This window comes from Colobus angolensis, unplaced genomic scaffold, assembly GCF_000951035.1.
Source record: "Colobus angolensis palliatus isolate OR3802 unplaced genomic scaffold, Cang.pa_1.0 Scaffold58, whole genome shotgun sequence".
Lineage (NCBI taxonomy): Eukaryota > Metazoa > Chordata > Mammalia > Primates > Cercopithecidae > Colobus > Colobus angolensis.
Window position 1 is genome coordinate 838,080 of NW_012119376.1, and position 15,052 is coordinate 853,131.

General features: G+C 40.8%; 1 protein-coding gene across 1 annotated transcript; it reads left to right on the top strand.

Annotated features, from left to right (window-relative positions):
• Positions 1-2,004: 2,004 nt before the first annotated feature.
• Positions 2,005-2,748, top strand: SF3B5 (splicing factor 3b, subunit 5, 10kDa). Its single transcript, XM_011962012.1, has one exon. The coding sequence runs from the start codon at positions 2,131-2,133 to the stop codon at positions 2,389-2,391; it is 261 nt and encodes an 86-aa protein (XP_011817402.1). The 5' UTR covers positions 2,005-2,130; the 3' UTR covers positions 2,392-2,748.
• The last annotated feature ends 12,304 nt before the right edge of the window (positions 2,749-15,052 follow it).

Below are 15,052 nucleotides of genomic sequence, written 5' to 3' on the forward strand. Positions count from 1 at the left end.
GAGACTCCAGTGTGGGACCCTCCAAGCCAGGCGTAGGATATACTCTCCTGATGTGCCATTTGCTAAGACCCTTGGAAAAGTACAGTATTAGGGTGGGAGTGACCCGATTTTCCAGGTGCTGTGTGTCATGGTTTCCCTTGGCTAGGAAAGCCCTTATGCTTCCCTGGTGAGGCAATGCCTCGCCCTGCTTCAGCTCTCTCTCAGTGGGCTACATCCACTGTCCTGCACCCACTGTCCGACACGCCCCAGTGAGATGAACCCAGTACCTCAGTTGGAAATGCAGAAATCACCCGTCTTCTGTGTCACTCACGCTGGGAGCTGTAGCCTGGAGCTGTTCCTATTCGGCCATCTTGGAACCTGACCCAACAAAGTTTAAACAGCAGAATAAAATAATTTCCAAGTTATCTCTCTCCTAGTAAAGTTTTCCTTCTCTTCTGTTGTAATAGAGTTATTTAACCATTTATCAAATTTTTGTTTTGGATTTTTTTTTTCAAGTAGCTTCTACCTATGTAAGGAAGTTATTAAACCAAACAGTAGGATATAAAGCAATAACAAGGAAGAGATGTATAACCTGCAAAGAGGAAGGAGAGTTTACATCTGTCTGGAGCAGCTAGAGAAAACTCTAAGGAGATGCATTTGAACTGCCTTTTCAGGAGATGTGTTCACCAAGGGAACAGACATTCCACGTAGAGGGAACAGCTTGTACAAGAAAATGGGGATGGGCACAACAGGTAACACGGAGAAGTACAGTTGTCCCTCAGTATCCGTGAGTGATTTGTTCCAGGACTCCCATGGATACCAAAACTAGAGGATGCTCAAGTCCCTGATATAAAATGGCTTGTATTTGCACATACACACATTCTCCTGTATAGTTTGTCTCCAGATTATTTAGCAATACCTAATACAATGTAAATGCTATGTAAATAGTTGTTATACTGTATTGTTTAGGGAATAATAACCTTAAAAAGTCTACACTTCAGTACAGACTGACTTTTTACCCAAATATTTTCAATCGGGTCGGTTGAATCCACAAAACCCACTGAATGGAAGGGCCAAGTAGGCCTTGGAGGGAGGATATCAAAATAAGTGGCTAGACAGGAAGGAGAAGCTTGAGGTGGAAGCCCACATGTGTGGGAATCGGTGCTGTACTTGCTCACCAAGCACCCTGGTTAGAGCTGAAATAACTCTTTTATGCCACAGACTCCTAAGAGACATAGCTGGAACCAGAACTTGTGCCTGCTGACTTCTGGGTAATCCATCCCTGGTTGTGAAGGGATGGCTATGCTGCCATGATAGCTCTGAAAAACACCAAGAGTTTATTTTCGGGGCTGCTTGTAGTCCAGTCCTACTTGGGTTTCCCATTTCCTATCAGCCCCAAGCTAGCCACGGATGCTCCCCACCTCCCAGACATCACCCTCCACTAGGTCCCCAGATTGCTTTTAAAATGCGAGCAGGGGCCTGGCGCTGTGGCTCACGCCTGTAATCCCAGTATTTTGGAAGTCCGAGGAGGGAGGATCACGAGGTCAGGAGTTCGAGACCAGCCAGGCAAAGACAGTGAAACCCCATCTCTACTAAAAATACAAAAAGAAAATTGGCCAGGCGTGGTGGTGTGCGCCTGTAATCCCAGCTACTGGAGAGGCTGAGGCAGGAGAACCGCGTGAACCCGGGAGGCATAAGCTGCAGTGAGTCGAGATCGCGCCATTGCACTGCAGCCCCGGCTACAGTGCCAGACTCCGTGTCAAACAACAAAACGAGACCAGGAGACCCAGAAGCCTACCAGCACGAACTCCCAAGACCACAAGTCCCAGCATGCAACGCTCCCTGTTGGAAAAGGGCTTCCCATAGCCACCAAGTGGACCATCATGCAACGCTCTCTGATGGGGCGGGGCTCTCTACAGGGGCGACACACTTGTGGCGTCGCCTCGCAACTCCGATTCCGTGACAGAATGTGCTTCCGCTTCCGCCTCTGAGCCCTATGAGCGAGACTTACGCTACTTAGTCGTCGTGACGCCATTCTTCTGCGACGGCGCGGCCTGGAGCTTCCGCACGGTGGCCTCACTCCCGCGTGAAACGCCCGAGCGGCGACTTGTCTGCGTCCTCTGTCCTGGGAGCTAAGGGGAAAGCGGCGAGATGACGGACCGCTACACCATCCACAGCCAGCTGGAGCACCTGCAGTCCAAGTACATCGGCACGGGCCACGCCGACACCACCAAGTGGGAGTGGCTGGTGAACCAACACCGCGACTCGTACTGCTCCTACATGGGCCACTTCGACCTTCTCAACTACTTCGCCATTGCGGAGAATGAGAGCAAAGCGCGAGTCCGCTTCAACTTGATGGAGAAGATGCTTCAGCCTTGTGGACCGCCAGCCGACAAGCCCGAGGAGAACTGAGACTCTGCCTTACCACCACTGTGCGGGGCACCTCTCCCAGTGTTCCTCAGGTTTGCCAATCCCTTTGACTCTTTCTGCCTCCAAAGGACCGGCTCTCCATGGCTCCTGCGTCTCGTGCTTTCCGCGTACAGAAGTGCTTGCCCGGGGAGTCCCGCCTGACCTGCCTTCATGTGAACCCTTTGGAATAGCACTGGGAGACCAGCAGAACCCCTGAGAACTGTGCTGGTGAAGAGGGCCTAGAGCCGGCAAGCGTTTGAGAAGAGGGCGTGGCGCTGGAATGAGATGGGATTTGGCGTCTCATTTTTGGCTAATTGATTGTCATTGGCTTTTTCCATAAAGTTTAGAAATCGTTCAGTCGCTTGGTGTGAACTTCCTGTGTTAGGGTGGAGGGCTCCGGAAAGAGCCGAGCGGGAAATGGGTTTGGGGAGGGAGTGCATGCCAGTGTCCATGGTGAGGTACTTAAATCCGCCCTGTCTACCTTTATAATTAATTCCCCGACTGCCACTTCTCCCTTGACCGTTATTTTGAGGCCCACGATGCCTTCAGTATTGAAGCTTGGGGTTATTGTATCCCATCTTCTTTTTCTCCCGTTTTAAAAGTCTTTGCAGTCTTTGCTGTCATCGTCCTTAGCCTCTTTAAAATGCATCCTTTCTTTTTCTTGGCAATTTGTGGCCATGTCTCCAGAAATGACAGGCTGGCAAGTGAGTTCATCCTTTCTATATTCAAAAAATATTTGTTGAGCTCTATGTGACAGGCATTTTCCCATGTTCTTGGGGCTTACATTATGCTGGTGGTGGAGAAAGGAGGTCAAACACTGTAGCCGTAATAGCAAATGTTAGAAGATGCTGCGGGGAGGGGAGAACAGTGTACATGGTGTGGGTTGGAGTAGTTGGTAAGGCCGTAATCTTAAATATGATACACAAGTTACTGAGATGGTGACATTTGAGCAAAGACTTTAGGAAAATGAGGGAAATAGCCATGCGGAAAACTGGAGAAATTGCTTTCCATGAAGAGGGAACTGCCAGTGCAGTGGTACTAACACTGGGAGTATGTATGGTTTATTGGAGGAACTGCAAAGAGGCAAGCATGGCTGGAGGGGGTGAGCCAGGGGAAAAGTAGAGGGACAGGTAATGGAGGGGGAAACGAGTAGAGCCTTGTAGGACAATATATGAACCTCTGAGGAGCCATTGGAAGGTTGTGGGTTTTTTAATTTTAGTTTTTAAAAATAAGAGATGAGTCTTGCTATGTTGGCCAGGTTGGTCTTGAACTCTTAGCCTCAAGCAGTCTTCCCACCTCAGCTTCCCAAAGTGCTAGGTTTACAGGTGTGAGCCACCACTCCAGACCATTGGAAGGTTTTTACCCAGAGAAGACACATGACCTGGCATAGCTTAGATAAGTGGTGGCTTTGGAACTCCAGGCTGAAGTGTGGTGACATGATCATGGCTCACTGCAGCCTCAACTTCCAGGACTCAAGCAGTCCTCCCACCTCAGCCTCCCAATTAGTTGGGACTACAGGCACGTGCCACCATGCCCGGCTAATTTTTGCATGTGTTAGTTTTTTCGTAGAGATGGAGGTCTCATGCTTCCCGGGCTGGTCTTGAACTCCTGGCTCAAGCAATCCACCCACCTCAGCCTCCCAAAGTGCTGGGATTACAGGTGTGAGTCACTACTCCTACCTTCCATTACACTAGAAAATTGTTGAAGACACCAAAGAGCCTCCGTTTTTGTGGATTATGGCTGTTGATACTCACCATAGAAATGAAAACAAAAGTTTTAATTCATTGAAAAATAAGGACAATTCTCAGAAAGGTCAATGATAAAAATAATGATAAAAGCATTTCATGTTAACAAAAAAGTTCTTGTTTTATGAAAAATGGCAATTTACCAAGACATAATTTAATGAGAAGAATGGCTTTTAAGAAAAACTGGTTTTTCAGAGGTCTTCTGTGCTTGGCTTAATAGAAGACAGCTTGACTCTCATATCTGCTTTTGTGTTCAAACTGTTGGGATATGAAATTTTTGTTGAAGTATGAAAAAATCCACTTCTTATAAAAATTAGTATGGGAGGAATATTTAACTTTTTCAAATACTTCTTTCTATTTGAAATAGTTACGAAATACTTTCATATACTTCTTTGATATTCTACTAAAACCCAACAAGTGGTAGTTTCTTAAAGGTTAGTTACAACATGGAATCTGAAACTGGTTTGATGAACTTTTTATTTTGTTCCATTAAAATTCATTCATCCGTCTTGAGCTTTGAATGGATCTTTTACCCATACCTGATTTGGAACATCATGCATCAGTCATCTGAAAAGTAATGGGTCACTGAGTTACACAGGCCTTCCAAATGTTGATACATTCATTATATATATCAAAAATCACATTGATTAATGTGTCTCAGGAAGGTCTTATAGTATTGGGAAACTGAAAAACCTACTGTGAAGGTATAAGTTTTCCACAAGTTTAAGTTTTTACTTGATAGCTTGAACTTGACCAAGCTATCAAGCATGAAATTGATAGCAAATATTGTTTTCCTTTAAGAGAAAGGCGCACATGGTTCGTTTTCAAGAAAATGTCTGCCAAATACATACCCAAGTCTGAGTAACAAGATACAGTTTGTCATTTTTTCATGTAAAAACGTGCCTTGAAAAAAAAAAAGAAGCCAATTTAGTTTGCAACTCAAATAATAAAAAGTGTCTTTCCTTGAGAAAACCATTGTCCTTTGGCAGGCAGCAGAAATGCGTTATGCATAGTACAAGTTTCATCACACAGAATATTAAAAGACATCTTAAGGGTTAAGATTTCATAAAGTTAGTAATTTTTACTGCTTCATCAAGCACATTGTTAAGTGAAACTGAATTGGTTTTTGTTTTTGTTTGTTTTTACTGAGGGTGCATGGCAATGAAGTATACAATGACCAGGAATACATTTTTGTGCCACTCCATTGATTTATGCTAAGTGCTAATAGTTTTATCACTATTGCTTTTGCACCATCTGTGCAAATGCTAACGGTAAGAAAGGCAAGTAAAATCTTACTTTTATGAAAATAGTTTTGGCTTCACAGTTTCCCTGAGATTTCTTTCTTGCCATTTTTACTGGAAATAATGACCAATAGGAGATTAAACTATGGTTGTTTACACTTGGGTATTTGGCAGATATTTTATCAAAAATGGATGAAATGGGCCATCACTTCAAGAAAAACAGTTGAACTGTGGTTTCAGATGATACCTCTGGCTGCTGTGTTGAGAGTAGACTGGGGTAATGTAAAAGAGGATAGATTGTAATGATTGGCAATTAAATAAAAATGTCAACACTAATTTTTTTTTTTCTCTTTAAAGAATAGCAGAGTCAAACTAAGTCACCATCCTTATAAAACTTGATAAAGGTATAAAAAGTGTCATTAGTGTGAGCTCCTGTCCCCAGTTCAAGGCTGTAGCAGTAGACCAAGAGAGATGACAGCCTGCATTGGAGATAGAGAGGAAAGGACTGGATATATGGTATGGGATAGCATATGTAAAGAAATGAGTAATGTGTACAGTAAGAATTTAGAAGGAAGTCAGTAACTTAAAGACCTCCATGAAGAGTGAGGTTTCACAAAGGCAAGAATTTCGGTCTTTTTTACAAACTAATATATCCTAAGTATCTAGAATGATGTCTAACACATCCCAGGTGTCCAATAAATCTTAAGTCTTGACTATCAAAGGATAGGGCTTAATCCAGGTGATATATTGGGCCCATGCTAATTCATGTTCTTAGGCAGTCTTTAACTTTACCATAATAGGTAATACCAAAGAAGAGCTATCTGAAAACATGCTTCCTATAATATTAATAACGGCTAACATATTGAGCATTTTATGGTGTGCTAAGTGTTTTGTGTGATCTTTGGGAGGTACTGTCTTCATTTTACAGATGAAACAGGTTCAGAAAAGTAATTTGCACATGACCACACAACTAGTAACCAGGTTTTTCTAGTTTCGAAGTACAAAGTCTTGTACTGTTGCCCAAGTAGGTCTAGCATACAAAAATAATATTAGAATAATTTGAAATAAGTTGTCTCAGATTTTAAAAATCGAAATACTAAAAGTTTAGTAGATTATATTGAAAGAATATCAGACCAATATGAAAGATCTCCTATAACCCTAAGTAAAAAATGTAATTTGAAATATATTGAATAAAGATTGACTAAAAACAATCTTAGTAGGAAGCATAATTGTTTTGTGTGGAAAAACATTTCAAGTATCTGAAAGTAAAAGTGCATTCGAAATAAATTTAATTGAGCCATTCTGTTTTTGTTGTTCTCATATAAAATAATGTTTGTGTCAAACACAGGAGGGCAGCAGATGATACTCAGATGGAAGTTACTTTCAGAAAAAGATCTAAACTTGCAAATTCCTGATAACTCCGGAGAAAAATCAGCAGTTTCTATGTTTATTTAGAGTGATGTAATTAGAAAGTCACTTTGTAAACTATAAAGAATTGGGCACGTTTTTCATTTGACAAATTTTAGTGATCATTTTACAGATGACTGTACTATGCTTAAAAGTATGGGACAAGATGTGGGCCCTTTGAAAGCACGCTAGTTGGAGAAATAAATATAACAGCACATAAATAATTTTAATAGGTAGTAGCAAGTGATAAATGCTAAAAAGAAATTTAGAAAAAAAGGCTACAGGAATGTACAGGAAGAGATTATTGCAAACCGCCAGTGAGGTACTGGATAAGGGCATTGAGAAAGGCATTTGGGCAGGGCCTTGACTAATGAAATAAAACCTACACCTTTTTTTTTTTTTTGAGACTGAGTCTTGCACTGTCACCCAGACTGGAGTGCAGTGGCATGATCTCGGCTCACTGCAATCTCCACCTCCCAGGTTCAAGCGATTCTCCTTGCCTCAACCTCCCAAGTAGCTGGGATTACAGGCACCCGCCACCCGACCCGGCTAACTTTTTTGTATTTTTAGTAGAGACAGGGTTTCACTATATTGACCAAGCTGGTCTTGAACTCCTGACCTGATGATCCACCCACCTCAGCCTCCCCAAGAGCTGGGATTACAGGTGTGAGCCACCATGCCCGGCCAAAACTTACACATTTAAGACTAGGGCAAGGTTTCTTAGCTGCCCTCATAAGGGCAGAATTCAAATCCCTTTTCTCTATTAAAACCTTTTCCAGGCCAGGCGCAGTGGCTCATGCCTGTAATCCCAGCACTTTGGGAGGCCGAGGCAGGTGGATCACGAGGTCAGGAGTTCGACACCAGCCTAACCAACATGGTGAAACCCTGTCTCTACTAAAAATACAAAAGTTAGCTGGGCGTCTTTGTGCATGCCTGTAATCCCAGCTTCTCAGGAAGCTGAGGCAGGAGAATTGCTTGAACCAGGGAGGTGGAGGTTGCAGTGAGCCAAGATTATGCCACTGTACTCCAACCCAGGCGACAGAGTGAGACTCCGTCTCAAAAAAAAAAAAAAAAAAAAAAACAAACAAACAAAAAAAACCCTCTCCATTACTTCTAATAACTTCTTATGGCTTACAAGACCTCCCACCCTTTGGCCCCTGCTTTCATAAATCTGGAAAACCAGGGTCTACATCCTAGGTTAATAACAATAACATAACAATTACTATTTACTATGTGTGCACTATGTGTGCACTATGTGCCAAAGACTAACATCAACATCTCAGTTTTCATGACAAACTTGAGAAAGTTATTATCCCATTACACTAATAAACAAAAATATTAGGACAATTTAAGGGTTTTGCCCAATATCATCAGCAAGTAAGAGGTAGAGCAGGGACTTAAACTAGCATCCAGTCTCTTCGTGGGATCGATGAGGGTTTCCAGAAATGTGTTTTACAGAATTCTGATTCCTCGAAAAATTATCAATGGTTTTTTGGGATTTTTTGGTTTTGTTTTGGTTTTGGTTTTTAGGGATAAGGTGGGGGGACCATTTTGGTGAAATAAGTTTCAGAAATGCCATACACCTTGGAGATTCATGCTTCAGATTATTTAAAATTTTATAGTAAGAAATTTTGCTTGACTATCATTTCCTACATTTATTTAATCCTGGAATTTATTTTCTCAAGAAATAGAAAGATAATTCTGAGAAAAATATTTGAGGGATACTGCTTTTGGTAATGAAAACATTTTAGAATAGATAAATGATGTATTCAACCCTGAACTCAAGGAAGATAAATTTGGCAGCAGTGTGTAGGTTGGAACTCATAGCCACAGAAAACTTTCCTTTCCTTGGGTTTTAATTCCATCGCTGAAAGTGAATACGTTTGTGAATGGAAATTCTTTGTTCTCAGCTCTGATTCTTTCCACCTCTCTTAGACTAGCAAAGTAAAGATATTACAAAGAAAGGAGATGTTAATTATATTGCACAAATTAGTTATAAAGCTATCTACAGCTCATTCTTTTTCAGGACAAGAGCAAGAAGAAAACCAATACATTTTGTTCCTTAATTTTATTAATGTCTGGAAGATGTGTACTGATGAGGTATCAGTACTGCATGATCTGGCAGCCAACATTTGGTCTGCTTTGGAGAGATGACAATTTGTTCTTAACTGGCTTTTCATTTCACGTCGCACATTTCTTTCAGCTCTCTCTGTCCTACATCTTCCTTATGTGCGATACACACATTTGCTCCATCACGCCTGCCCACTCAGTTAACCCTGAAATACCGAAACCTGGAGCCGGGGGAGTGCTGGTAGGAAACCAAGACATTGAAGAGTCCATCTCATCTCTCACACTACACAAAGGGTCTGGTACAAATGGCTCTTTCAAGCGCTATCTGTGATCTGCGTTAGCTCAGAATCCTTCCTCGTCTCCACTTCCTTCATTTCCTAGCCACTGTTCTCAGTTGTTATCTTGTCCTCTAGGCGTCCCTCTTACCACTCTGTCCTCCTATTTCAATGAACCTTATCCTTGCTTCCTCCATGTCTCCTCTAAAAACAGTGGCCTTTAAAGCAGAAGTGTCTTGGTAACATTACAAATGAAGGGAAAATACAGTAGGTGATTTGAGGCCCTGTGGTACAGCATCAAAGCGTTTAGGGTGTTCACCACCTCAGCCTCCCTCTCCTCACCTCCAAGCCCTGGGCCAGAAGACTAGGGCACTCATCTCTGGTTCTGGTCCACTGCTGTCTGTTTCAGAATTCCGCCTTTAAAATGGTATCATTAGTATTAATACTATCTCATTCATCAATTTTGATATGAGAATCGAATGATGTGTACCTTGTAGAAAAGTTTGTCTTTTTCTAATTAAACAAAAAAAGGTACACAGAATAATATAACATGGAGATACTTCTACCTCAGATTTTGTCCAATTTCCTTCCCTTTTTTCTATTTTTAAAACAATTTGTAAATTATGTATCTATGCCCCTTTTTAAGCCTGAAAGGAAGCATTGCAGGTAAAACTATTGTCTCCTTTGACCATTTATAGCCCAGTCTCTCCTGTGTCCTCATATTCATCCCTACCCCCACCACCAAAGTAATCACTTCTATGAGTAAGTTCTTCCCGTATACCCATTAGATTTTATAAACATATATTCATATCTATGAACCATATGTAGAAGTGTTATTGTGTTTTTAAAAATATATGTGTGTATAATACATATATGTGCATATATATACATATGTATAGATACATATATGTGCATATGTATGCATATATGTATATACACACAAATGTATATATACATCTATATACCCACACACAAATGAAAGTATCTGGCAGTTTCTCAAAAAGCTAGACAAAGAATTATCATGTGATTCAACAATTCCATTTCTAGGTATATAACCAAAGGGATTGAAAGCAAGGACTGGAATATATAATTATATGCCAGTGTTCAATGCAGCATTATCTACAATAGTCAAAAGGTGGTAGAAATTCACAGGTCCACTAACAGATGAATGGATAAGCAAAATGTGGCATATACCCGCAATGCAATATTCTGCCATAAAAAAGAATGAAGTTCTGATACAAGCTACATAGATGAACTTAAGACATTATGCTAAATGAAATAAGCAAAGCACAAAAAGACAAATGTGGTATAATTTCATTTATATGATGCACTTAGAATAGCCAAATTCATCAGAACTGAAAGTAACAGAGGTTATTAGAGGTTTGGTGTAGAAGCAATAAGATGTTACTGCTTAATGGTTACAGAATTTTTGTTTAGGGGTAATGGAAAACTATTTCCAAAATAATCATGACATAGTAGTGATGGTTGTAGAATATTGTGAATGTAATTAATGAAACAGAATTAATTGTAAACTTAATTAAAATGGCAAATTTTATGTTATATATTTGTACTGCAATTTTAAAAATTAGTAATACATTTACCAAAACCTATTGAATTGTTCATTTTGTTTTCAAATTTATTTCATTTTATTTTCCTAGAGACAGAGTTTTGCTATGTTGCCTAGGCCAGAGTGCAGTGGCTATTCACGGGCACAGTCATGGCGCACTGCAGCCTTGAACTTCTGGGCTCAAGCAATCCTCCTGCCTCAGCCTCTGGAGTAGCTGGAACTACAGGTGTGTGCCACTGTGCCCAGCTGAACTGTTCACTTCAAATGGGCAAATTGTGTGGTATGTAAATTATATCTCAATAAAGCTGTTTTAAGTAGATATATATGGTATTATATACGTATGGGTTGTATACATATTATACATATACATATATGGTATTATACATATAATTGGTATTATACATATACCAACATATTATACATATAATTGCATTATGGTATATACAGATATGTATTATACATATACTTGAATTATATATGGTATTATAAGGTATGTGATTATACAGTATGGTATCGCACACATAATTTAATTTAATATATATAGTTTTTGGGTTTTGTTTTGAGACAGGGTCTCACTCTGTCGCCCAGGCTGGAGTGCAGTGGTGCGACCACAGCTCACTGCAGCGTCAGCCTCCTGGGTTCAAGCGATCCTCCTGACTCAGCCTTTCACTTAGCTGGGACCACAGATGCATGCCACCACACCTGGCTAATTCTTTTTATTACTGGTAGAGCCAGGATCTCCGTATGTCACGCAGGCTGATTCCAAACTCCTGGGCTCAGGAGATTCTCCCACCTCAGCCTCCCAAAGTGCTGGAATTACAGGCGTGAGCCACTGTGCCTGGCCCACACATAATATTTTTGAGATCTATCCAAGTTGAGAGCTATAGTTGTGTAGTTCATTCCTTTTTAATGCTATGTCATAGGAATATACTACACAATTTATACATGCATTCTCTAATTAAGGGCATTTAGAATGTTTCCACCATTTTATTATTTCAGACAGTGCTGCAATGAACATTCTCATATATGTCTCCTCAGATGCAGGCAAAATGTCCTCAGTATATAGGTGTGTGCCATGTGTTTTCAAAGCTTTAATGTATTATATAAATGTAGGCTTCTTATGCTTAGAATCTTAACTCTTAGCCATTTATTTAACGCACATTTATTGAACCTGCAATGGGGCAAACAGGGTCATGGCCTCTGTGGATCTCACAGTCTGCAGCAAAGGAGGCACGTAATCAATTGGGTAGAATAAGAGGTGGGACTCTTGAACACTTCAATCTCTACAAAGCAGCTCCTTCCAGTCTGTTTTTCATCTAGACCCACCTCAGCTTCTTCTGTTTCCTTTCCTCTGCTTGACCCCTTTTCTTCCCATAATTTCCAGTTGTTATCTAAATTCCTCAACCAGTCTTCTAATTTTCTCAGCCTGTCTTTCAAGAGAGATTCTTTAATCCTACTGCGTCCATCTCACCTTGTAAAAAAAGTGTATCAGCCTTAGAATAAATTTTTCTAAAAATCAGTTTAAAAGAAAGAGCAAAATGTGTATTTTCCTGTGAAATTTAGGAGCTGGACATCTCTTATTTCTTGTGTTTTTCTGCTAGGTTAACTTGGACTTTGTATCAGCAGTCCCCAATCTTTTTGGCCCCAGGGACCAGTTTCGTGGAAGACAATTTTTCCATGAACCAGGATTGAGGAATTGGGAGATTGGAGGGTTGAGAGGGTGAGTGTGGGAGGTTTGGGATGAAACAGTTCCGCATGAGTCTTATCAGGAGTGTGCAACCTAGATCCCTCACATGCACAGTTCACAATAGGATTCAAGCTCCTATGAGAATCTAGTGCTGTCACTGACCTGACAGGAGGTGGAGCTGAGGCAGTAATGCTCACTCACCCACCGCTCACCTCCTGCTGTGCTGCCCAGTTCCTAACAGGCCACAGACCAGTACCGGTCTGCAGCAGGGGTTTGGGACCCCTGCTTTAAATGATAAAATCTCATGAAGCAAGAACAACAATTTTAGTTGATGCTATTCATTGTGTAGCTTAGCATGTAATGCACTACAGACACTATAAAAATATTTGAAAAATATTTGTTGACTGACAATACTAGTCAGACCATGTAATGCACAGTCCTGAGCACTAAAGAGTGATACAAAGATTATGAAAACAAGGTCCTGCACTCACAATTAATAAAGAAAATGAGGCTGGGCATAGTGGCTCACGCCCGTAATGACAGCACTATTGGAGGCCGAGGCAGGCAAATCACTTCAGCTCTGGAGCTTAAGTCCAGCCTGGGCAACATGTCAAAATTCCATCTCTACCAAAAAAAAAAAAATACAAAAATTAGCTGGGTGTGGGGGTGTGCACCTGTGGTACCAGCTACTGAGGAGGTTGAGGTGGGAGGATCAGCTGAGTTCAGGAAGTCAAGGCTGCAGTGAGCCATGATTGTGCCACCACTGCACTTTAGCCTGGGCGACAGAATGAGACCCTTCCTCAAAAAAAAAAAAAAAGAAAAAAAAAAGTAGTAGGCCGGGCAGGGTGGCTTATGCCTGTGATCCCAGAACTTTGGGAGGCCAAGGCAGGCAGATCACTTCAGGTCAGGAGTTTGAGACCAGCCTGGCCAACATGGTGAAACCCCGTCTCTACTAAAAATAAAAAATTAGCCAGGCACGGTGGTGTGCGCCTATATTCCCAGCTACTTGGGAGGCTGAGGTAGGAGGACCAGTTAAACTTGGGAGGTGGAGCTCGCAGTGAGCTAAGATCATGCCACTGCACTCCAGCCCAGGCAACACAGCGAGACTCTGTCTCAAAAAAAAAAAAAAAAATGTAGTGCACCAATGCATCTCCAGATTCTAGAGTAGTGCACGACACAGAGCAGACACAATAACTAGTTGTTGAATGATGAATAAGTGAATAAATAAACAAATGAACAAACAAATTTATAAGGAACAATGAGGATGGGGTAAAGTTGAGATGGGACACAGAAAAATGCTAAACATGGATTGATTATGAATCTTTCTACCTTTTACGTTCAACGTGGAACTCTGATGTTTTCTGATGTGTTAACAACCTCACCTCAGTGATTTTAGTTTTATCAAGTCTGACAAGCACCACAGGTTTTGGGTTTTCTTTTTCTAACCTCAACATCTTTCAAAGAAATACACAACTTGTTTCTATTGTCAGCATATAAATAAGCATGTGTGAAAAATACCAAATGTTCAAATAACTTGATAGTTCCACATAAAATGAAAGTTTCAAGCCAAGTAAATCTCAAAATACATATTTGATTGAATAAGAAATGACACAATACCCATTTTTATAGGATCACATGAAAATTCTTTTAGTTTCTTGAAGAAAAAATATATTGCTAAAACCAAAATGTTTCCCAAATGCATAAGAAAACAATTACTGATTTATGGAAGGTGAAATCTGAAGTAAATACATGTCAGTAAGGACTTTGGAGGTGATAACTATAACATGGGAGCACAGGACTAAATATGCACCTTGTCTTTCAGTTAATTTAAATAGACTTAAAATTCGTGGAAGGCAAATTATGGAAAGCCAACATATTCACACTCATGAGGATGAAAACTGATTAGACATTCATTTTTTTCCTCTAGCCCTTCAGCATGTTCTCTGGCTTTTGTTCTCTCTCTCTTCCCACTTATCTCTTTCTTGCTGTTCTGTGATAAGAAACAACAGATTATTAGTGTAGTGAAGCCAATACATCTTTAACCCTTTTCTCTCAGCCCTAGAACTTCTTTAAAATTCATATACTAAGACATGCAGTGCTAATCACATTTCACACACCTCAAAGATTGTGTCATACAGACAGAAATTTTTAAGATGGTAAATAAGGCATATGTGCATGAAGGAGTTCTTTGTTTGATAACACAAGTTTATTTTGATAAAACACACATTACTAATGGGAAACTGAATGCTAAATAATATGTATATACTGTTACGGTACAGTAGAAAAAGATTGTAGACGTTATTCATTTGTCATAGGAGCACCTGAGAATGCCTAGTGTATGAACTGCATTTGAGCTGGTTGGTTATTCAGGCTTCTGTATCAAAAATCTGGAAAAAAAAGTTTAAAGGTGGTGAATTTATTTAATGAAAAGTATTTTTAAGGCCAGAAGCGGTGGCTCATGCCTATAATCCCAGCACTTTGGGAGGCTGAGGTGGGCAGATCACCTGAGGTCAGGAATTCGAGAGCAGCCTAACATGGTGAAACCCTGTTGCTACTAAAAATACGAAAATTAGCCAGGCGTGGTGGTGCATGCCTGTAATCCCAGCTTCTCGGAAGGCTGAAGCAGGAGAATCACTTGAATCTGGGAACGGACCTTGTGGTGAGCCGAGGTC